The following is a 21,553-nucleotide window of genomic DNA, read 5'->3' as shown; positions in this document are numbered from 1 at the left end:
GCTCGTTGCATTGGCATCGCCAACTCAATAATTTCTTCTCCGCATTCCTTGCAGCCTGATTGGATTTTGTCCTGGACATCTTATTTTGTGCTAAATAAGGAAATTTCTGTCTCCCTCCTGCTTGTGTTGTAAGCTCAGTGCCCCTGTAACAGCCTCAGCAGCTCCCCATCCCCTAATCCCCCCTGGAAAAGGAGCTGCTCAGGGCGGTGGGGCTGTATCTCCATCCCGACCAACATCCTCCCAGAACGAACCCCTCCATGAGCTGATGTCCCCCCATCCAGTTCCCATCCAGTTGTCCCAAGTTTCTCATACCCTTCACTCTGTGGCACAAAGTCTCAGAGAAGATGGCACAGGTCCTCTCCTGCAGCACAGAGGGGACAAAGCTGTGGCTTCGGTGTCACCGCAGGGTCCATGATGAGACCTGTCCTGCTGCAGAGGGCAAGCAGAGGGCACCGGCCACCCCAGGAGAACATGGGATGAGCACCTGGCATTTCCACCTCCCACCCCAGCCCTGCCTCTCCTAGAAATCAAACGCCTCCCAAGCGCACGGGGATGGTGTTTGCAGAGTGACTCACGCTAACCTGACGGGCCGGCAAGAAATTCTGTTACAGCAATAACCAAATTTCTGTCGCTCACGCAGGGCTATTTCTATTTTCTCCAGGGAGTCACCCCAAGTCCCCATTTCTCTGCCTTTCGCACACACCGGTGCCTCTGTCCCCTGCAGGGTCTGTCTGCGGGCAGGTTGATGGTGTTTACTCAAAGTCGTGCACCAGATTCCCGCACCGCACGTCCCACAGCAGCTCCAGCCCTCGCTGCCTGCCCTGCCAGATGGGCTCGGATAATGCACATGAGTGAGGCAGGTTATAGGCTCAAAACCAGGCGTGGTTACGTGGCTTGGATGCTCCTGGGCATCACCAACAGCCACAGCAGGGCTTGCTGGACCTGGCATTCAGGGCAGAGAGAAGGTAACAGCAGGTACCAAGCTGCGGGTACCACAAAGCCCCCGGAGCCAAGTCCCCCTGCATGCTGGCCCTGGGAGCCCAGGGACACGGAGAAGTGGGTGGCCAACAAAGTCACCCTGCAACAACAGTTTGCTAACACTGATGGCTTGGGACTGAGTGAGGGGAGGTCAAGGGTATGTGGGTGATGGGGAAAGGGCAAGAAAATCGGTGTCGAGGCCAGACATGAAGGGAAACCCTCCCAGCTGGGAAGGAGAGGAGATGAAGGTTCTCAGCAACGCCAGGAGAAAGACGAGGGTCTGGCTTGGAGGACCCAGCTGGGGTGACTGCGGCAGCACTCACAGGGAGGCTGCACCGTCCTGCTGGGTCCCAGCAGCTCCAGGGTCAGTGACAGGGTCACGGGTGGGACACCGGCCCATGGCATGCCAAAAGCATCCCCAGGAGAGCCACGCAGGCATCCCACCAACCCTGCTGCTCCAGCTGTCCCCTGAGGGGTCCCCTCAGCCCTGCCTCAGTTTCCCTACCTGGCCATCACCTGCTGGTTGTTTAAAGTAGGAAACACAGACACTTCCCCAGGAGAGATCGTATCTGCTGGGGAGAGCAGTGCCCGGGTGGGATTGCTGGGGCAGCCCCACCACCTCCATCCTGGGGCATCACCAGCAGCACCTCTGCGCCATGCTGCCCACAGCACAGCATGGCCCCGTGACACCATAACCGCATCTCTGAGCCATCCACGGCTAACCACAAGCAGGTGACGGGCACAAGACATTTCAACTACCAAACACACTGTGAACGGCCTTTACAAAACATTTTCATCATACACCAGAGCTGTCGACGTGCTGCCTTTGCCGGAGGAGAGGCAGCCCTGCCACGCCAGGCAGCCGGGACCTGAAATAGCACTGTTGGGTTTGCTGTTGCTTCTTTTGGTGCGTCCCCAGAGGGACCCAGAGCTACACTAGGTCACTTATGTTCCTGGGCATTTCCATGTTCAGAGGTTCATGCCCCGCCGTGTTTAAACAGTGAATGCTATCCCTGGGAACAGTCTCGTTTTGGGCAAAACTTTCTGTGTTCCTGCAGGGCTACACCCGAGCCTGGCCTCAGGAGCATCTGGCAGCTGCTCCGTCATAAAAAACAGCTCAGAAATTCATGCAACCAGATTTTCCCATCTTTAACCATGCAGTAACAGGATTTTACGCTCCTCGGTGAAGCAGGGGACTCCCGGCTCCACCAGCGCCGAGAAACATGCCACGAAGAAAAGGCAGCTACAAGAAATTATAGTCTCCTTTTATTTACCTATGACCATGACAATGTATTTTTGCTAGCTGCAGAGATGCTTCGCACTGTAAACTGGGCGCCTGGAGGCAGGCAGTCTGTCCAGCTCTGCCAGGTTCAGCAATAACCCCCGCTTCTCAAAACACAATATTGTTATCCAGAGTAAGGAGAGCGTCTGATTCACAGAGCTGCTTTTCTCCATCACCGAACCCTCCGTCGTCAGGGCATGATATATACACCCAGGCTCCCCCAGCGGCCCGCTGCTAGGGAACGCGTTTTGTCAGATAAAACCTGCTAACTTTTAGAAAATGTTGTACGCACTCAGAAAAAAAGGCATCCACTCCACCGGAGAACTCCGCCGTGACACACACAAATATTGCACTTGTAATTTCAGAACAGGAAAGGACACGAGGATTTCCTATTACACAGCAACGCGTCCAGCTATAGAAGGTCAATAAATAAACCAGGGGTAGGAGCGGGAGGTGGTCGGCTTGCACACCTCCAGTGCAGGGGAAGGATCCGGCTTTCGCTGCTCCCGGGGGGACCCACCACGAGCAAAGGAAGCGCCGGGCTCCTGCGAGATAGCTGCTTCGGGGAGCCGGGGGGCATCGCCGGCACGGGGAAGCACAGCAGCATCGTGGGGCCGGTCCACTTCAGAAGTCTTTATCCGGGGAAGATGTTCATGTCGGTGCTGTTGTCCCCTTGCCGGAGTCCTGCACAAAAGTCCTCCTCCTCCTCGAAGGGGATCGCTCGTCGCCTTCCAGCAACACTCACAGCTCGGGCGCGTGCTTCACAGTAGTCTTGTGGGAGCTTCCCTCCTGGCTAAAATCCATGCCGGAGTCACCCCGAAGGCGTCGTACCAGCGATGGTGAGATGGGGCGATGGAGCAGTACCAGACTGCTTGGCTTGTTGGTCCCCTCGGCCTCATGCTCGGTGCCTTCAGCTGCCCCACACCTGCCCGCTGCAGGAATATGGCTTGGGGGCACGAACAGCAGCAGGAAGGCATGCTCCCGCCATCCCCTGGGAAGGCCTCCGCCGCCCGATTTCATGTAAACACACAGCTCCCAGCCTGCCCCGAGAGAGTCCTTGGGTCTACAGCGGGGAGCTGGCTTTCTTCTGGTTAATTATGTCTAAGTACAAGTCAGAACGGAGGAAGCGGGGGTAGGAGTCCTTCTCCATGAGCCCGTAAATCCTCTTCTGCGCGAGGTCAAAGCAGCTGCGGGTGATGTTCTGTAGGTTCTCCTTGGTGTGCTCCCGTGTGTAGGAGTCCAGGTTGACCTGTGGGCAGAGAGACCAGCGCCGGTGAGCGGCTCCACGGGCAGCTGCCGTGCCATGGAGCCACACACCAGCATGGGAGCCAGCCCTCACCTCCTTGCAGGACTGGATGGCGATGTACTCGGCGAAGATCTTCTTGGCCTTGGAGACCATCTTGGACTGGGATTTGATCTTCTTGAACTCCTCGCAGGCCAGCCAGAACTCCAGGTTCTCCTCACTGAACTCAGTGCGCAGGAAGGCCCTGAAGGCAGCAAGCCCATCTGCGGGGACAGACACACGTCTCTACTCCCAGCTCGCAGGTGGGGAACAGCCCCGTGACACCCTCAGCCCAGCAACCTTGCAAAGGTGCAACCTAAACTACCTCCCAGCACCGTCCCCTAAAAACCTCTTGTTGGCCCTTGTGCAAAGCAGGCAGCGATGGCATTGCCAGCCAAGGCATGGCAACACAAGCCGTCCATGTGCTGAATCCACAGTCCTCAGCCCAGCTGATGCATGGAGAGCCGAGAGAGGGAGGCTGGGATTGGAGTGGGGGCAGCAACGGGGAGAGGACCCCCTGGCCGTCCCTATGGGGGCCGGCTGTAGGACATGATCACGATGCGGGGTGCCCCAGCTGTGATACACGAGAAGGGGAATGGTCTAAAGCAGCTCCTGCTTCACAGAGCCACTGCACAGCCACGAATCGGGCACAGACATGAATCTCTGCCTTTTCCTCCCCAAGCTGGAGCGGGGCTGCAGCTCCAAGCCACGGCTCTCCCCGGCCCCTATCACAAAATCCTGCCCTGGGCCAGGCAGGAGCAGAAGGGGTGCAGGCAAGGGGCATCCTCATTTCTCTTTGTCTACCCCCAAACACCGGAAGGCATTAACATAGGAAATCCCAGCTTTATCCATGCACATGTCTGGATATTTCCCCTGGCAGCAAACAGAGGCGGAAGAGACAGGGAAACACTTACATTTGTGCAGCAGCAGCTTCTCCAGGGAGTCCCCCCACTTGAGAGCTTCCTCGGGAGTGGGCCTGCGGGAGAAGGACAGCGCGTTGGCAAAGTGGAGCTGCAAAAGCCACATTTGCTGCCTGCCACAACACAGCACGAGCAAAACATTTCCAGCCGATAAAGCAATGCTGTGTGCCCCAGTGGGGCTGGCCCCGGCTCCCACATCGGCACCAACATTGCCGGAGCATCTGCAGGCAGAGCCAGGCTCTGTGCCAGGCAGCACCGAGGTGGCTCTGCGGGAAGGAAACCTCTGCCTTTAGACTGGCAGGAAGAAATTCCAATATAAAGAGGGCTGTGCAGGCAGCCATGCCACTTGGGGTGTCTGAGCAAGAATTGGAAAAGCTCCAGGCAATGCCGAGGAGGCTGTGAGATGGCGGGGATTTCAGCCACCCCATTCAAGCAGCTGGATAAGCTGCCGGGGTGTGAGAGCAGGGAGGGCTTGTGTCCGGCTGCTGGAGCATCTCCAGAGCAAAGTGGTTTTTCAAACCATCCTCTGGCCAGTTAGTTTCACATACAGGCACTGGGAGAAAGCAGCCGTCAGGGAAATTTCCAGCCTGAGCCGTCGCTGTGCCGCCTCCCGGGCACAGACCTTCCACCCACCTCGGGGGGAATTTTCAGGCAACAAATATTTTTAATGCTCCTGTGGATACAAAAACTGTTTGTCCACAGTTTTCCTAAATGGGGTGACCCCAGCCTCCCTGGAGGTGATGTTCAGCCCAGCACGGTCCATTCCCAAGCCCCCACGGCCCCCAGTCCCCGCGCCACGCGCTCGCGGCACCTACTTGAGTGATTTGAGCACTTTGTCCAGCTTGCTGGACGGGTTGGCCCCCGGGGACTCATTTCGCCGCCGAAAAATCCCCAGCCGGTTCTTCATGTCCTTGGCTCTAGAGGGAAGAGCAAGTTTTAGCAGGCGGGCGAGGGGTCGGGGGGACACCCATCACCAGGGGAGCCGCCAGCAGCCTCATCCCATGCATCGCCCACCGCCCCGTGCCCACCACCTACTCCTTCATGGTGTGCCGGCGCTGCAGGCTGCCGTTATGGGGTCTCTGCACGCCCAGCAGCATCTCCGCGTGAAACTCCAGTGGCTGGGGCTTGGAAAGGTCGCGGAAAAAGGGCATGGCTGCTGGGACAGCCCGTGCAGCAGCTCCCGGCGCGACCGCCGCGGCTAGACGCTCGGGTGCTCTGACGCCGGCTCTGTGCCACGCTCCCGCCCGGTGCGGCCAGCGCGGAAGTGGGAGGGCTCAGCCCGGAGGAGCTTTAAATGCGGCGTGGGGTGAACGAGGCACGCGTGAGTAAGGGCTGTGTCAGCCCCGCTGCTATTTCAAACGGCTCTGCCGTTGCTGGGGAAACTCAAGGAAAGGTGGAAAAATCAGCGCCGAGGGCGGATAGTGGGGCCTTTCAAGAGACGGTGGGGAAAATAATCACAGCGGGGATTTACGAGGGTTATTTATAGAGCACAGGCGTCCCGGGGAAGGCAGCGGGGCCAGCAGTGGGGCTGAGTGGGGTTAGGAGTAGAGCGGGACAGCAGTGCTTCACCATGTTCCCCCTGTGGGGATGGGGCTGGGAGCCCACATATGACCTGCTGGTCCTCACGCGTCTCCGATGCCAGCACAGGACAGGCACGGCCGTGGGGACATCTCCCTAAGGGGGTGGTTGGGACAGGCAGTGTGCGGTGTGGAGGGGTGTTGGGGTACAGAGGCACAGACACCCCGCGCTGCCACCCTGCACGGGTCCCCGCTCCGCCACCCCTGGACGGACAGACTGACGTGCACCCGGACACAGGGCTCCCAGTTCCCCCAGGAAACTGCCACCAGGACAAAGCGGGACCAAGATTTTTGGCAAGTGCCATGGGAAAGTGGGACCCCCAGCCCAGCCCCAGCCTGGCCCTGCCAGGGCTTCCCAGGGGCCAAGGCAGGGGAGCAGGAGGTGGAAGAGGTGACGGGTGAGGACAGGCGTGGACGATGCTGTCCCCTCGTGGCACAGCCCCTGCATGACACCACAGCACGAAGGGGCTCAGGGGACACGCAGGGTGGCATGGGATGCTCATCCTGCACCGAGGCTGGCGGTGCCACCAGGGCGGCATGGCCACACCACCACCTGCAACCTCCCATGGGTCCCACACCAGCCGGTCTACGTGAGGATGCTTGGAGGAGCCACCTCTGCCTGGCCAAGCCATGCCCAGGGCTGGCTGGGGACACGAGGGGCATAGGAGGGATGCAGGGCAAGGGTGTACCCTACCCTGAGTGATGCTATCTGGACCCCAGTCCCAGGAGGGTAAAATACAGCAATCCTCTGGGAAAAAAATAGCTGCAACAACCCCAAGGCTCAGTCCTGCAAGGTGCTGAGCACCCTGAGCCAGAGAAGGATTTTAGAGGGCAATCGCCCCCTGCTAGTCCCCGTGCTGTCCATGCCCTCATGGGGGGCATGGGTGGTTTCGGTGCCTTTGCATCGTCTGGGCCGTGGTCCCAGCAGGACACACATCCCGCTGCTGCCAGCTGCCAGGCACCGGCTCAGCGCTAATGTGGGAAAAGCAGCTCCAAACACGGAGCCTCACACTCCAAACACCATCTGCCTCCCATTACCATGCTGCCAGCAATGCCGGCAGCCCAGAACCAGCCGCCACACAGGACGGGCCATCCCACACAGCCCCAAGCAACAATTTTAGCAGTGTTCCCAGTTTAGCAAGGCAGCCACCGCAGCTCTGCACCCGGTGGAGCTTTCAAAGCTCTGAAAAGCCCTTGTGTGTGTCCCCAGCACACGTGGGCTGCCTCCACCCGCACAGCCGCTGCACAAGGCCAGCCAGCTGCAGCGGGTTGCTCTGCTGCACACCAGGCTCTGGGGATCGCAGGTGATCGCGGCTTGTGGGCAGATTTGCCGGCTGTAATACGCCAGCAAGCATCACCGAAGGAAGTCCCCCAGCTTAAAATCTGCTGCTCCTCTTGCACACGCTTGTAAATAAAATAGCTAGTGGCACGAAACCAGTCTGCGGCAGTCGCGGGCACACACAGCCCTCAGCTGCGGCCAATCTGTGGTACAAAATGCCACGGCAAAAATAATGTTTCATAAGAAAGTGCTAGTTTCTGTCTGGAGTCACCCCTACAAAGCGATCTGCACCCAGTGCCCTGGCACAGCCACGAGGACACATCCCGTCCCATCACCCTGCGCCACTTCCAAACCATCCCCTGCAAAGCGCATCACCTTTCCCCGCAGGAAGCTCAAGTCCTACCTTTCCAGGTATTTTTCGGAAAAGTCCACCATCGCGTGGTACATCGGGGAGTGCCAGCAAGCGAACAGGGCCGGCAGAGCGTGCCCGTGCCGGTAGGGGAGGCGAGTGCCAAACCCCAGCCACTTGCACCATAAATACTCCCCACGGCCGGCTGGCAACCAGGCTGCGCAGCCAATAGCTGGCCAGTGTGATGCTGCGAGGCTCCCCAGCGCATCTGCTGCCGTCTCAAGGTGAGGAGAAAACCCTCTCTGCAACCGCCCCTGACCCCGCTAAGCCAGGGGCGGCTGAGCCTCCCCCCGCCAGCCCGATTCCCCTGGCTCAGCGCCGCAGCAGGGACACGCAGATGGGGGGATGTCCCTGCTGCAGACTGCGAGGGATTCATTTTAATTTCAAGTGTTGGGGGGGGGGAAATAATGAAAAGAGCTAAAAATAGACAGCTGCAGCTAGGAAGCGTGCGGGACAACAGTGCCGCTCGCTGGCAGGCAACACGAGTGGTGAAGCCGTCGAGCTTGCGTGCGCAGCTGGCACGCTCGGACCCCTCACACCCCCTCAGCCGCTCCAACCACGTGCAACTTCTCCACCTGCCCCGAACCACGTGGAACAGGGAAAGACCCAGCCCGGGGCATCCCTGCAGCCGTGACACCCGGCCGGGTCCTGCGTTGCAACATCGGAGACGGTTCGTTCCAAAACATCCTTGCTCGGCCCCGCCAGCGCGCCTGCCCTCACCCAGCTGCAGCTGCACTCCTGGGAAGCAAAGGCCACGGCTGCCTCATCCTTGCCCAGACCCACTTTTTGGCACCCCCAAAGCCTTACCGGGAGAGGCGGAGGGGCTGTAGCGTCCCTCGGTGCTCCCACCACGCTGCCCGTGCACTGCGATGTGCTGCAAGGGCTGGAGCCTGTCTCGCAGTGGGAAACCTCCCCATTCCTCCTCCCGGCATGGGGCCAGGGGAAGGAGGCCCCCAGCTCATGTTTCACCACTTGCATGGCCTCTCCCTGAACCCAGCACTGCCAGAGCAGAGCTCTGCCGGCATCGGGGAAGCTATTTTCCCCACACCACTGGCAAGAGCCGGCTCTTTCACCCCAACTGTCAAAGCAAGGCGAACAGGGTGCTGCTCCCAGCCGGACTGTGCGATGCCCCCAGCGCGCCTCCCACCCTCCTCCCTGAAAATCACAACTCCCTGTCTGAAGTGAAACCTTAGTTCACATGTGTCTTTGCTGCTTTCTTCCCAGAAAAGCCTGAGGGAACAAGACAGGGGGAGCCTGAGGGCTGCCTGGACCAGCAGGGCTCGGACGAGGTGTTTGACCATGGCAAGCAGCTCTGGTACACTCTGATACCACCATGATGTGACACTTACAGGTTCCTGCTCCGTTTCTTGCGGGAGGTTTCGTCCCCTTCATCACAGCTGCATTCGGGGTCGGCTCCGCTCAGCTGGGGGGGGGAACAGAAAAACAGCATCTGCATCATCATGCCCACAGTGGCACTCCAAGTGCCACCAGCCAGCACTGCCAGCATCCCCTGTGCTCTCTGCACCCACGCAGCCCAGAGCCACAGCATCCACAGGGCTCCTTCCCCACAACCGCAGCTGGCTCCGGCAATGCAATGGGACAAGCTCCTCTCCGCTCTGGCATGGGAACCTGCCTCCCCCCACCCATCCTATGCCACCTGCAGTCCCTGGTGTTCCTGGAGCATCTACAGAGACGCCATGGTTGGTGGCCCAGGTTGGAGATGCTGACAGTGGTACCTCCTACGGGGTCCTCCATCCATGTCCCCATTCCTGATGCTGCTATTCCTCCTGTCTTGAGTGGGCACAGGGACCCCTCCCCAACCTGCAGAGCACCTGGTCCCCCCATACCCAGGCTGGGCACCCAAAATGAATCAGGGGTCCCCCAGCAGTCCCCAGGCAGGAAAGAACAGAGCAGTTCAGTGATAATTGAATCATATCATGGCAGCTTTCAAGTCCGAGAAGCACCCAGAGGGCTCCACTCCCTGACCACCCCGGGGCGGCCTGGGCAAACCAAGGGGACCTCGGATGCACCGCGAGCTTGGGGCAGCACCAGCGCAGCCTCTGAGCCACAAAGCCTGGGGCCAGGCATGGGAACCTCTGGGACCACCGTAGTTCGGGAGCTTTAGTAATTCATCCATTACTGAGCGAGACTGGAAGATGCTCACGGCCAGCTTGACCCCCAGAGCTGAGCTCAGCCCCACGCTGCTGGGGGCTGCAGGGTGCTTTCCAGGATCGCTGCCCCGCGGCCGTGCCGTGGGAACCCGCTGCACAGCCCCGCAGCCCCGGGCTCGAGGCTTTTGACACTTCCTTCCATTCTGCGCCCGGGTTTCCGGAGTTTATCGGCCCCAAACAATGCAGCCCTTGCAAAGCACCTTCCCCAACCAGATAGGGCCCCGGCAGGCGGGCCGGCCGGGGCGACGCGCAGCCGGAGCACGTTTCCTGCCATTGTCCGGAGAGGCTCCGCCGCGCTTGGGGACAAAAGGCAGCAGCAGAGCTCGCCCGAGGAGTCCCAGTGCTCCTGGCCACAACACGCTCTTAAAACAACCACCTCCCAGCCCCGACCGCAGGAAGGAGGGGAGCGGGGAGGCACACTGGGCACACCGGCGCTAAAAGGGCCAACAAAATGAGCCCCTCTGAAATGCTCCCAGAGGGGGAATAAAAAAACAGCACCTTGATGGATGTTCTGGACCTGCCGCCGGGGCCACTGGCTGCAGGTATCGCCGGTGCTTGGCAGCTTGGTGCTGCTGCTGGAGAGGATCCACAGGGTAATTGTACATCAGTGTCCTGCTCTAGAAAACTCGCAGGGTTTCATCGATCTAGTCAGAAGGCACAGCCTGATAAAAGTCCCTCCAAAGTATAGGCAGGGGGACGGCAGTAGCCTAAAACCCCGTGCATGCGGTGGTCCAGCACCGTGCCCGGCTCCCCTGCCTGCTGCGGCCCCCAGGCAGCCTTGGCCCCTCCGCAGGCAGCCGGAGAGGCAGGGCGATGGGAGCAGGCAGGGAGCGCCCCAGGAGGGCATATGGGCAGGGGGTTAAGGCACCAGCCATGCAGAGCCAGACAGAGCTGCTGTAGGGCTGAAAGTGGGAGCACTGGCAGTTCCAGCAGCGATGCTGCCTTCACTGCCCAGTCCCTGCTCCAAAAAAACCCGGTCTCATCTGCACTAGAGCAGTTTAATCCAGGAGGAGCTCAGTTTGCCCCTGCTAAAAAACATCCACCCAGATCAGCCCAGAAGGCGCAGCTGGGGGCTCTCCAGGGCGGGAGCGGGATACGTTCCCCAGCTCTCCCCCCCAGCAGCGAGCGTGCAGCCCACCAGGTCCCAGCCAGCGCTGCAGCAGCCTCTGGCCGCGGAGCTGCGCGCTCCCAGCCGCACGCACAGCGGCACTGTGAAACCTCTTTCCAGGAGCCTCGTCACTGGGGGCCCTAACGGGAGACTCTCACCAGACACCAACACCACCTCCCTCGCCTCTGCGCTGGGCAGCGTGGCTGTCCCTGCCACAAAGGTGACCCTTCTTGAGCGGATCTGGGAGGGGGTCTGAACCCCCCCAGCCCACAACTGCTGGCATCAGCCTCCAAGAGGGTGTTTGGGCTGCCCTGTTGCACAGCAGCCCCATCTGACGGGCCTGTCAGACTTCTAAGGGCTCTCACCAGCCGGCCAGGGATGCTGAGCCCAAAAAGTGCTCCAGAAAACAGCATCAGAAGTGGCTTTTCAAGCAGCATGAGCCTGGCAGGAAGAGGGTTAACCCCATCAAGGGTTTAACCCCATCATCTGGTGGTGCTTAGTGGCATGCAGGGCTCTGTACAAGCCTCACCTGCCCAGGAGCCAGCTGTTGTGGAGCAGCATGCAATGTGGTCCTGAGTACTGCAAGGTGGTCCCAAGCAGCGTGACATGGTCCTGAGCCATGCAACGTGGTCTTGAGCCACGCAACGAGGTCCTGAGCTGTGCAACATGACTCCAAGCAATGCAGTGCAGTCCTGAGCCACGCAATGCAGCCCTGAGCAGAGCAGTACCCACAGCCGCTGGCAGAGATCAAGCTGGCATGAGCATGGCTGGGCAGAGCAGGGTGCTGGGCCAGCGCCGCAGGAAGGCAGGCAGCTGCTCTCAGCTCCCAGCCAGGCTTCACCCGGGCAGAATGGGGCAAGCAGCACTTCTCACACACAATCTCTGCAATGGCACATTGTTTCCTGTAAATATTTGTTATGGAGAAGGACAGCCAAGGCAAGCTCTGCTCCAGGGAGGCACGGGGAGCACCCCAGACAGCCGGCCCTGTGAGCAGAGCTCCTGCTGCACAGTTCTCCATTGCTCCTCCTTTCTGTATGTCAGGGTCAGAAACCACTGCTGACCTCAACCTTTTTCTGAGACGGGCCCTCCGCAACGGTCAAAGCCCTGCAAGAGGCTGGCCAGGGCAGAAAGCCACACTGCTCCTGGCACCTCTGAGCACACCAGGGACTCTTTGTCACCAGAGGCTCTCTGGGGCCTGGTTTTTCCTGTCCCCACCGCTGTGAGCATCTCTTTGCAGGTGCAGACACCCGGGTCCACCTCTCTCTCCACCAGTCTCGGCAGACAGCGGCTCTCCAGGACATGGGATCCCATAGGATCTGGAAGCATTGGTGGGAGATGCCCACCCACAGCACCAGCACACTGGCTCTGGGTGCTAAGAATCTCCCAGCACTGCCTGCCAGTGGCAGGGACCTTCCTGGCCCCTCAGATGCCAGCTTTGCCATGGCCATTGAGAGAGGGGCGACATGCCAGGACACCTCCACCCCAGGAGCTCCCCCATCCCCATGGCCCAGCAGGAGCCAGCGGCCCCGCGGAGCCAGCGCCGGCTCACATACCTTCCTGTGGCCCGAAAACAGCAGGGTGAGCTGGTGGATGGAGCCACCGTTTTTGGCAAGCTCTTTCTTGAGGGTCCTGGGGGAGGGCAGGGCCCAGTGGCCCTTGGTGCCCTGGCTGTCCGAGCAGTTGAGGGTGGTGTCGGAGGTGAAGCAGTGGCTCTTGGCCTCCTGCAGCAGGCTGCCCTCGCTGTGGGTCCGGCGCCGCAGGGAGCCCTGCACACTCAGCGTGTAGACAGGCTGACAGCCTGACGTCTCGATCATGCTACTGCGCTTCACCTCATTCCTCTCCAAGTAGTGCTCGTCGCTGTCCTCCTCCTCATCATCATCCTCATCTTCTTCCTCCTCATCCTCCTCCTCGTCCTCACCGTCTGTGGTGCTGCCCGCCATGCCTGCCACGCTCTGGCTGAAGGTGCTGTCGAGCCGCAGCTCGGGGATGACAAAGGCTGGCAGGGAGCTGGGCTGCTCCTCTCCCTTCTCGGTGGCAACCGGCTGCTTTTCCTCCAGGAGAGGACCCTGGGTGGCTCCCAGAGACTCCAAGGGCTCGGCCGGAGCCGGTGCCTCTGCAGTCAGAGGAGCATCACCCGCTGCTGCTTTCTTATCCTCCGAGTGCATCTGCCCCGGCTTCTCAGCGTCCGTCTCCAGCATCTGCCCAGAAGAGAAGATAAAGAAGGATGAAGGCAGAAGCACCCCAAATCTCTTGCTGGCCACCTTCCTGGGGAGCCTCTCCGCTCCTAACACACCAACCACAAGGCTGGCACCAATTTGTACAGCCCTAACGGTGCTCCGGTGGGGTGGGATGGCATTGTCCCCAGGTCCCCAGGTGGTGGCAGGTCAGCCATCACTCCCACAGCACCCAGTCCTGGTCCTGATCCCTGGAGCACCGGGTTCCCCCACCAGCAGCGAGCTGGTGGATATGGGGCAGGAGTGGGATGGGGCCACCCAGCTCCCACCCCGCGCACCCAGCAGCACCGGCAGGTTTGGAGGAAACCAGGGGGGCCAGCGGCGGGTGGCTCAGCCCAGCAGCACAGCCGGCGCAGACAGGCTCGGCTCCGGCTGCAGAGGCAGAGCTGGTAACATCATCCTTACCCCGATGGCTCCCCAGTCCCCCTGGGAGCTGCTGGGGGGGCTCAGCCCTGCAGAGATCTTCCCCGAGGTTGGCAGGGCGGCAGAGAAAACCAGCAGCTCTCGTCCGGCAGCTCCGGCCCCTCCTGCACCGCATTATTAAATGCAGAAGGGAAGCGCCAGGCTCTGCTCATCTGCAGATTGCCCAAGCTCAGCCCGGCCGTGGCCACAAGCAGCTCGGCCTCCCTGACCGGGTGTGCTGGCTGTGGGGCTCCCCACGGCCGCCCCGCCATGCCCTGCGCAGACGTGACCCTGCAAAACCACAACCGCTCCTACCAGCCCCTTTCGGTTTTTTAAGCCTTCAGGGCTGTTTTTTGCCAGCTTTCTTCTGCAGCCAGGAAAGCAAGCTCTCAAAGGGAAAAGCCTGGGGTTGCCCAAGGGAAAAACTGTCCAAGGTTTCTCCGTGAGCAGGGGGAGCCTATGATGAGTCCCCCCTGCCAGAGCTGGGTCCTCTCTTCCATGTGATTTTCCCTTTGCACAGAGCCCAAAGGGGTAAAAACAGCTCAGCAGGGGAGAAAGACCAAAGCAGAGAGAAATCCTCCCCCCGGGAAGCATTTCCCACCTACGCAGACCCTGTAGGGCTGGGGTAGGGGCTATTGTACAGGACCAGCCCCAGGTAACAAGTCACCCAGCAAAAAATGTCACAGTATCCCCAGTTAAGATCCAAGTACTTTCACAAGCCGGATCCAAGTATTTTCACAAGCCGGATGGCAACCAGAAAGCTGGAGCTAACAAAGTCCCCACCCCTGTATAAATTAGGTTGACTTCAGCTTCAAAAAGAGCAGCGGCCCCAGGAATCAGCCAATCCAGCCTCACATCCCATTGGAAAGAGGCACCCATGGAGTGGATGGAGGCTGTATCCCCACGGTGGTCCCGGCTCGTGACAGCAGACCCCTGAGAGCCAGCCCCCAGGACAGCCAACCTGCTGCTAAACACCTCCTCGCCCTGCAGAGCTGGTGCATGTGGATTATAGCCCACCACTGGATATCACCAGGGAGCTGTGTGCAGATGTCGAGCTGCAAAAGCTGCTGTCATCCCCGGGAAATACCCTGGAGGTGTTTAGGGCCCGGCTCCGGCACCATCCGCTCTGCACAGCGGGATGGCGCAGAGACCGCAGGGCACCCAGCAGCATCCGCAGGCGCCCATCTGAGCTAACGGGTCCAAAAAGCAGGCCTGATTTCCAAAAACATGCTTGAGCTCAGCACTGCAGCCAGCTGCCTCCTGGGCGGCACACACGGGAGCTCACCCATGTCCACCTGTGCTTTGTCCTTTTTTATCATGCCAAAAGGGCCTCCCTTACACCTATGAGCACGGAGAGGACCTGCTTGGTCCCCTTCCAGCCTGACATGCCACAGGCAGCGATTTAGCATCACCTGAACTGCCCCAGCAAGTCTGAAGACTAAATGTCCTCAGCCCCATCTGCGATGTCTGCCCCGTCCCCGAAACGGCTGGATTTGGTAGGCGGCACAAAGCGAACGCTCAGCGTACCCCGTCCTTGGGGCTGTTTCATTCCCCTCGCAGTAATTTCTTGTAAAAAGGGAATGATTCCAGACTTGCCGTGCAAGGATGCCATTTGCACCCGCGTGTGTTTTAATGATGCTGTTTATGTCTTATTTGTATTGCAATCACTGTCATCATTATTTCATGAAATAATTAGAAGAAAAACCCACGCAGCCCGCAATTCACTCCCCGCAAAGCCCTCTCCCTCCCCAACAGCTCCCTATCTGTCCAGTCCTTCTGCTTAATATTGCTGGTTGCCCACATCAGATAAGACCCTAGAAGGAAACAAACAGGCTCCTTTAAAATAAGAGACATTTGGGGACTAAATTAAATCCCTGCACTAATTCAATCAGAGACTCTGCTGCTCTTCAGTGGCACAGAGGATACGAGCAGGAGCCTCGCCACCGAGTGAGTTTCCATCTTGCGTTGAAAGCATCGCCAGGGCTGTGAAATCCTGCCCTCGCAGAAAGAAAGGGCCATGGCTGAGCTCTGCTAAACATCCCCTGATGGTGGGGGAAAGACAGGGAAGGAAAGCAGCAGTAACGCCGTCACAGCTGGCCAGCAAGCCCCATCATGGCTGGAGGCACCAGGGACTTTCACAGCATGAAGCCAAGGCCATCTTGCTGGGCAAAGCCAATTCGGGCCGGAGAGGACAGGGCTGTGACCAGGTTGCCTTTCCACCATCATTGTGGCGAAGGGGCTGCTGGAGGAGGCAGCAGATGGTTTTGGCTGGGGTAGAGTTAATTTTCTCCATAGGAGCCAGTATGGGGCTGTGGTTTGGATTTGTGCTGGAAACAGGGTTGATAACACAGGGATGGTTTCATTACTGCTGAGCAGTGCTTACACAGAGTCAAGGCCTTTTCTGCCTCTCAGCCCACCCCAGCAGCGAGCAGGCGGGGGGGCACAAGGAGCTGGGAAGGGACACGGCTGGGACATCTGAGCCCAGCTGACCACAGGGATGTCCCACACCGTATGACGTCATGCTCAGCATGTAAAGCTGAAGGAAGGGGGGGACGTTTGGAGTGATGGCATTTGTCATCCCAAGTCACTGTTAGGCGTCATGGAGCCCTGCTTTCCTGGCGATGGCTGAACACCTGCCTGCCCATGGGAAGTAACGAATTAATTCCTTGTTTCGCTTTGCTTGCGTGTGCGGCTTTTGCTTTACCTATTAAACCGTCTTTATCTCAACCCATGAGTTTTCTCACTTTTACTCTTCTGATTCTCTCCCCCATCCCACCGGGGGGGAGTGAGCGAGCGGCTGGGTGGGGCTTAGTTGCCGGCTGGGGTTAAACCACGACGGTCCTTTTTGGCGCCCAACGTGGGGCTTGAAGGGTTCGAGGTAACGACAGGTTTGACTGGAATGTGCTAGATCAAATTTATAGCTGTTATTACTGTTCAGCTATTAATGTGCAGGCTCCTGTGCTTGCCATGGGGCTTGCTTGCCTTACTGTATATTAGAGCCTAGTGCTCAGTAGTGGCTGCTTTTGCTTTTGCTGCTTGCTGTGCTGCTGATCATCTTACTCTGCTGTGCTTGGGAACATTTTGATAAAAGCAATGGCTGTGAGCCTGGGCTGGCAGATGGCCAGGGCATCGCTGCTGTTTCTGTGCTGCTATACCGGACAGGCTGGAACTCCGTCCGGTGTGAACTCGAGCTGAAGGGACTGTGACCTGTGGATGAGTCCATGCAGGAGCAGGACATCCCAAAGCGTCTGTGGCCGTGGGTGAGTCTACGCCAGAGCAGGTACATCCTGAAGCATCTGTGGCTGTGGTCATGTCTGTACCGCAGCAGGTACCTCTGAAGGGATTGTGGCCCAAGGATAAGTCCACAGGAGAAGGTACACCTCGAAGCATCTGTGGACGTGGATAAGTCCATGCTGCAGCAGGTACACCTTGAAGCATCAGTGGCTGTGCATGAGGTCATGCTGGAGCACCTCAAAGCATGTGGCCATGGATAAGCCCACGACAGAGCAGGTACAGCCCTGGAGGGACTGCAACCATGGGTAAGGCCACGCTGGAGGAGGTTTACTCCTGAAGGGACTGTGGCTGCGAGTAAGGCCACGCTGGACCAGGTACATCTCTGAAGGCATTGTGGCCCATGGAGAAGGCCACACTGGAACAGAGTGACTGTGGCTGTGGATAAGTCCATGCTGCAGCAGGTATACCCCTGAAGAGACTGTGGCTCATCGATAACGCTCCACTTGGAGCAGGTGAACCCCTAAGGGACTGCAGTCTGTGGATAAGTCCAAGCTGGAGCAGGGGCAAGGGGAGGAGTTCAATGCAACATTAAAACTTATAACCTGGCCCAAAGGGACCAGAGGGGAGATTGAATGGAAATACCTTTACATTGATGGGTGTCCCTATCCTCAATATGCAGGTTTCCCTGTTCGCAGCATCTTCATCTTCCCATCCTCAACATCTGGGTCTCCCTGTCCTCAACATGTTGGTCTTCCCATTCTCAACATCTGGGTTTCTCTGCTCTGAGCTGGGATGGCCTAGGGCCTTTACTACGTCCTCCCTGGAGGACCTTGCACTTCACTGTTTCAGTTTCTATCTCAGACTAAGAGGCCAAGGCAGCATGTCCCCAGGAGGGGAAGAGAAAGTAGAAGAGCGAGCTGCCTTCAAGCCCCAGGATGGCTATCAGGGGTAATTTTAGAGAAGGAGGATGATTGGTCTGAGATCAGAGCAACAGCAATAGAGTCCCTAATACCGATTTCCCCCTTGAACAAGCCTCAACACATCCCAAAAAAGCCAAACGCTCCTCAATCTCTGCACCTGTAACCCGCTGCCTGGACTCCCTCTGCCTTTGGGCATCACTTGCTGACTCAAAAGCTTTCTTGAAACCAAGACGGGGGAGAAGTACTGCAAATCCTCTGCTCTTTGGTCTGTAATTTGATCAGTTTTTTCTGATTGCTGCTGCTCTGATGCCAGCAAAGCAAATTTCAATGAACAGATGTGGGTTTGTCAGCACGGCCTCGACTTCTCCAGCGTTTCTTTTAAATAATGTGCCCTTTCTGATGGCCCATGGCCGGGACTTCCAGCTGGGAAAACACCGGCCACAGAGACGGCACAGCTGTGAGCTGAAGCCTGCATTGGCCTTCCCCCAGTGCTGCCAGCTCTCACGCTGCCAGAAATGCCGTGATATCTGGCATTCCCTTAAATCCCCAGCTTGGGGAGGTCAGGGATTTTTCTGAGGCTCTCAGCTTCTTATTTCAAAACCTCTGGTCCTTGCAGTCATGGAGCCGCTGTGGCTCAAGTAAAGGCTAGACGCAAGAAAATTGAATTAAGCCTTTTCTGGCTCCTGACACGGATGCTCAGGTTTTGCAATGCACATCTTTCTCTTGCAGTAATACTGGGGAAGATGGGGCTAAACACACCTAGGAGAACTGGAGCACCCTGCACGCCGGCAGCTCCTCAGCCAAAATCAGGGATTGGGAAAAGCTGGAAAGTCCCTGCAGTTAACGCACTGTTGGATATCCAGCTGAGCAGGAGAGCGAAGGACGCGCTGCTCCGACTGTGCTCTCACCCCGGGAGGAGTTAATGGACCTCCCAGGATACTGCTGGAGGGGGCTCTCATGGGCTGTCCCCAGACCTTGGCAGCCCCATCCTCCATAAGTCCCGTGGAGGAACCTCTCTGGCTCTTGCTGCCCTTAAATCTACCTTTGCTCAAAGGTGCTCACCTGTCCCCAAAAGCGTTTAACTCCATGGGAATGAGACCAAGTCCCTCTCCAGGGGGATTTCGGGGAGGATGCAGCCAGCTGCGCTGATGGCGATGCATTCCCTGTGTGGAGGTAACATCCCTCCCCAGGGCAGATGGGATGCAGGGAAAACAGTGTCTGCATCAACTGGGGAACCATCAACGTTTTCAAAGTAGGTTTTTCCTAAAGTGGAAGAAAAGACCTACAATTTCAGTTCCTAGCATGGGACAAACTGTGCCCAGATCCATCAGATCAGAAACTTCTAACTGGCCCTGTGAAACACTACCAAAACCATCGATAACGAGCACCTTGAGACTTAAAAAGTGACCACTAAGGACCAAGTAAGCACACGGCTACAGGAAGGAACATCTCATACACAGCACAGGGCTGAGAGGAAGAAAACGAAGCCAGAAACGCAAAGCAGAAGTACCAAAACTTGAGAAAATTTTCATGGGAGTCATTTTGAAAGTGCTCACGAGGAGCATCCCCTGGGCAGCTCCACTCCTTGCCCTCCTTGAGCCGCGGCAGCTCTGGGGGGCTAGCCAGAGTCAAGGGCTCATTGCACAGCAGGGTTTTCTATCCGTTCCCTGCTTCATTACTGAATCGATGAATAATTGATACAGAGCAATTAGCGTAACAGCAAAAGCAAGCACGGATGCGTAAACCCAAACAGCAGGATCCAACAGTGCACCGAGGCAGGGCGGCGAGGGTGGATAAATGCCTCTGATGAGATAATTGTGGGGGTGTGAGCATTTGTACCACCCAAAAAACCCTGGGCTTGAAACATCTCAGAGCCCTGGAAGGAGAAGTCCTCCTCTGCGGGAGGAAGTGATCCCATATCAGTAGCCTGTGCTAATCCCATTACCCCATTACTGTCATCCCCAATTGATTGCTCTGCAAACGGGGCCTGACCGGGTATCGCCCAGCCCTGACGCTGCACTCTGCACCTCTCCCCAGAGCCACTCTGCTCCCTGCAAAACAGCAGTAAACAGGAGTTGATGCTTAATCGAGGGCAGCAGCCTTACCCGTAGCAGAGGGTGTGCAGGAGGGAGCCTGGTCTGCAGGTGTAGCTTGCACCCCGTGTTTTGGGATCAGCTGCTGAAGGTGTGTCAGCAAACAACCCAGGACAAAACCTCGCCACACCATGTACTTCAGCCGAGCAGCTGGAGTTAACGTAGAATTGCTACCACCTCAGCACCGAGCTGCCAGCCCCAAAGCACCAGCCCCGAACTGCAGCCGCCACGGCAGTCCCAGCTCTAGACCCCAGCCTGTCCCATGCCCAGTGCCCTCCATCCCCACCAAGGCTACGAGCCCACACACAGCTCTGATTTCAGTGATAAGAGCTGAATTTACTGGTTTGTCCCCAGTGCCAGTAAACAGAGGGTTTCCAAAAGGCTGCAAAAACCCTGGAGCAGAAAGCCCACGTTGTCAGCACACTGCAATGCTGCTCCCGCAGCAAGAGCCCGCCGATGCAGATGGTACAGCCATACACAGCCCAAATTTGCAAGGGGACCTCAAAAAGTCCCCGTCGCTACAAACGCCCCCTCGTTCCCCCCCAGTGCTGCTCGTTACCGACCCTTCAAACCCAGCCTGGCAGTGAACGAAGCCGGGCAGGAGCCACAGGTTCCCCAGGAGACAGCAAGGTCCAACCCAGCACAGGGGTGCGGGAGGACCAGCGTGGGGAGCGGAGCAGACGCCTTTGATCTAAAAGAACATCAGTGCTCCTGACGGCACTGCGCTGCTTCCTCAACCTGCGGCCGGATCCTGCCCCGCGAAGGGTGCAGCCCGCAGCCTGCAAACTTAGAAAGTAAGACCTACCAAATCGGGCTCTCAGTTGCATCCCAGCTGCACGGGCCAAGCAAGCGGCATCTCCCTCCGGCAGCCCCGGGCTCGACATGGGCCCGCAGCCGCGGCTCGGCAGATGCTAGCGCCGCGCTCGGCTCTGCCTCTGCAGTTATTAATGTCCGTGTCAAGCAGCAGCTGAAGCCGCCCCAGCCTTTCCCAGACACCGCTCCCTCGTGCCCCTTGTGCTATTTATGGCTCTGCTAGCAATCCCTGGAGGCACTATTACCTGCTGATCAAAGTGGATAACCGCTCTGACTTGAGGAAGACCTATGTATCACCCTCAAACCTGCCGTGTTTGCTTTTGCAGCCCCCCTTCTCCTGCCCTGTCCTGCCCCCGAGCAACACCAAGCCGCAGACCAATTCCGGTGCCTCCTGCTAAATGAAACACCGCTGCAGGTTCACGGTTGGGTTTTTTTCCCAAACTCCTTTCTATGGAAAAGGGGCAGCTCTGAAGCGGGAGATGCTCTGCAGCGTGGCGCTTTGCCCTCTGCACTGCAATCCCCTACAAGTGGCTCTACCCAAACAGGCAGGGAGAGGGAGAAAAAATGCGCAGGAGGGTGTATGGTCTCCATCCAGGGGACAGCCTACGCGTGACCATCTGCCCCTTCTCTTCTCCTACAAGGGCCAGTGCCTCTCATGACACCCCTATACACAGTGGGCTGGGAACCCGACTGCCTTGGCTGGATGTGTCTCCTCCTGGTATTACACTTTATTGACCGAGACAGGCAAGTTGCCCTGATGGCTATGGAGAGAGAGCACAACGGTGTGGGTGAGCACAGCCGTTTGCGGGTGGTTATCTGCACTACAGCCACCGTTCGCTGATGGGTCCTCA

At 58.3% G+C, this 21,553-nt stretch overlaps 1 protein-coding gene across 3 annotated transcripts in view; it reads right to left on the bottom strand.

Annotated features, from left to right (window-relative positions):
• Positions 1–2,288: 2,288 nt before the first annotated feature.
• The window catches only part of RGS3 (regulator of G protein signaling 3), a gene marked incomplete at its 5' end in the record, with an annotated part of 86,519 nt that continues 67,254 nt past the window's right edge, over positions 2,289–21,553 (bottom strand). For 2 of the 3 annotated variants that reach the window (XM_082327263.1, XM_082327264.1), the window contains 6 exons: positions 2,289–3,509; positions 3,600–3,766; positions 4,457–4,518; positions 5,278–5,379; positions 9,077–9,150; positions 12,560–13,204. In XM_082327263.1, the coding sequence (XP_082183389.1) occupies positions 3,324–3,509; positions 3,600–3,766; positions 4,457–4,518; positions 5,278–5,379; positions 9,077–9,150; positions 12,560–13,204 (1,236 nt within the window). In that variant the 3' untranslated portion in view covers positions 2,289–3,323. Of the gene's footprint in view, positions 3,510–3,599; positions 3,767–4,456; positions 4,519–5,277; positions 5,380–5,497; positions 5,635–9,076; positions 9,151–12,559; positions 13,205–21,553 lie in introns of those variants that run through there. The other variant, XM_082327265.1, reaches the window with a different exon arrangement.

Source organism: Platalea leucorodia (genome assembly GCF_965183815.1).
Source record: "Platalea leucorodia genome assembly, chromosome: 15".
In the NCBI taxonomy this organism is placed as follows: Eukaryota; Metazoa; Chordata; class Aves; order Pelecaniformes; family Threskiornithidae; genus Platalea; species Platalea leucorodia.
This window is presented reverse-complemented; position numbering and strand designations above follow the sequence as displayed.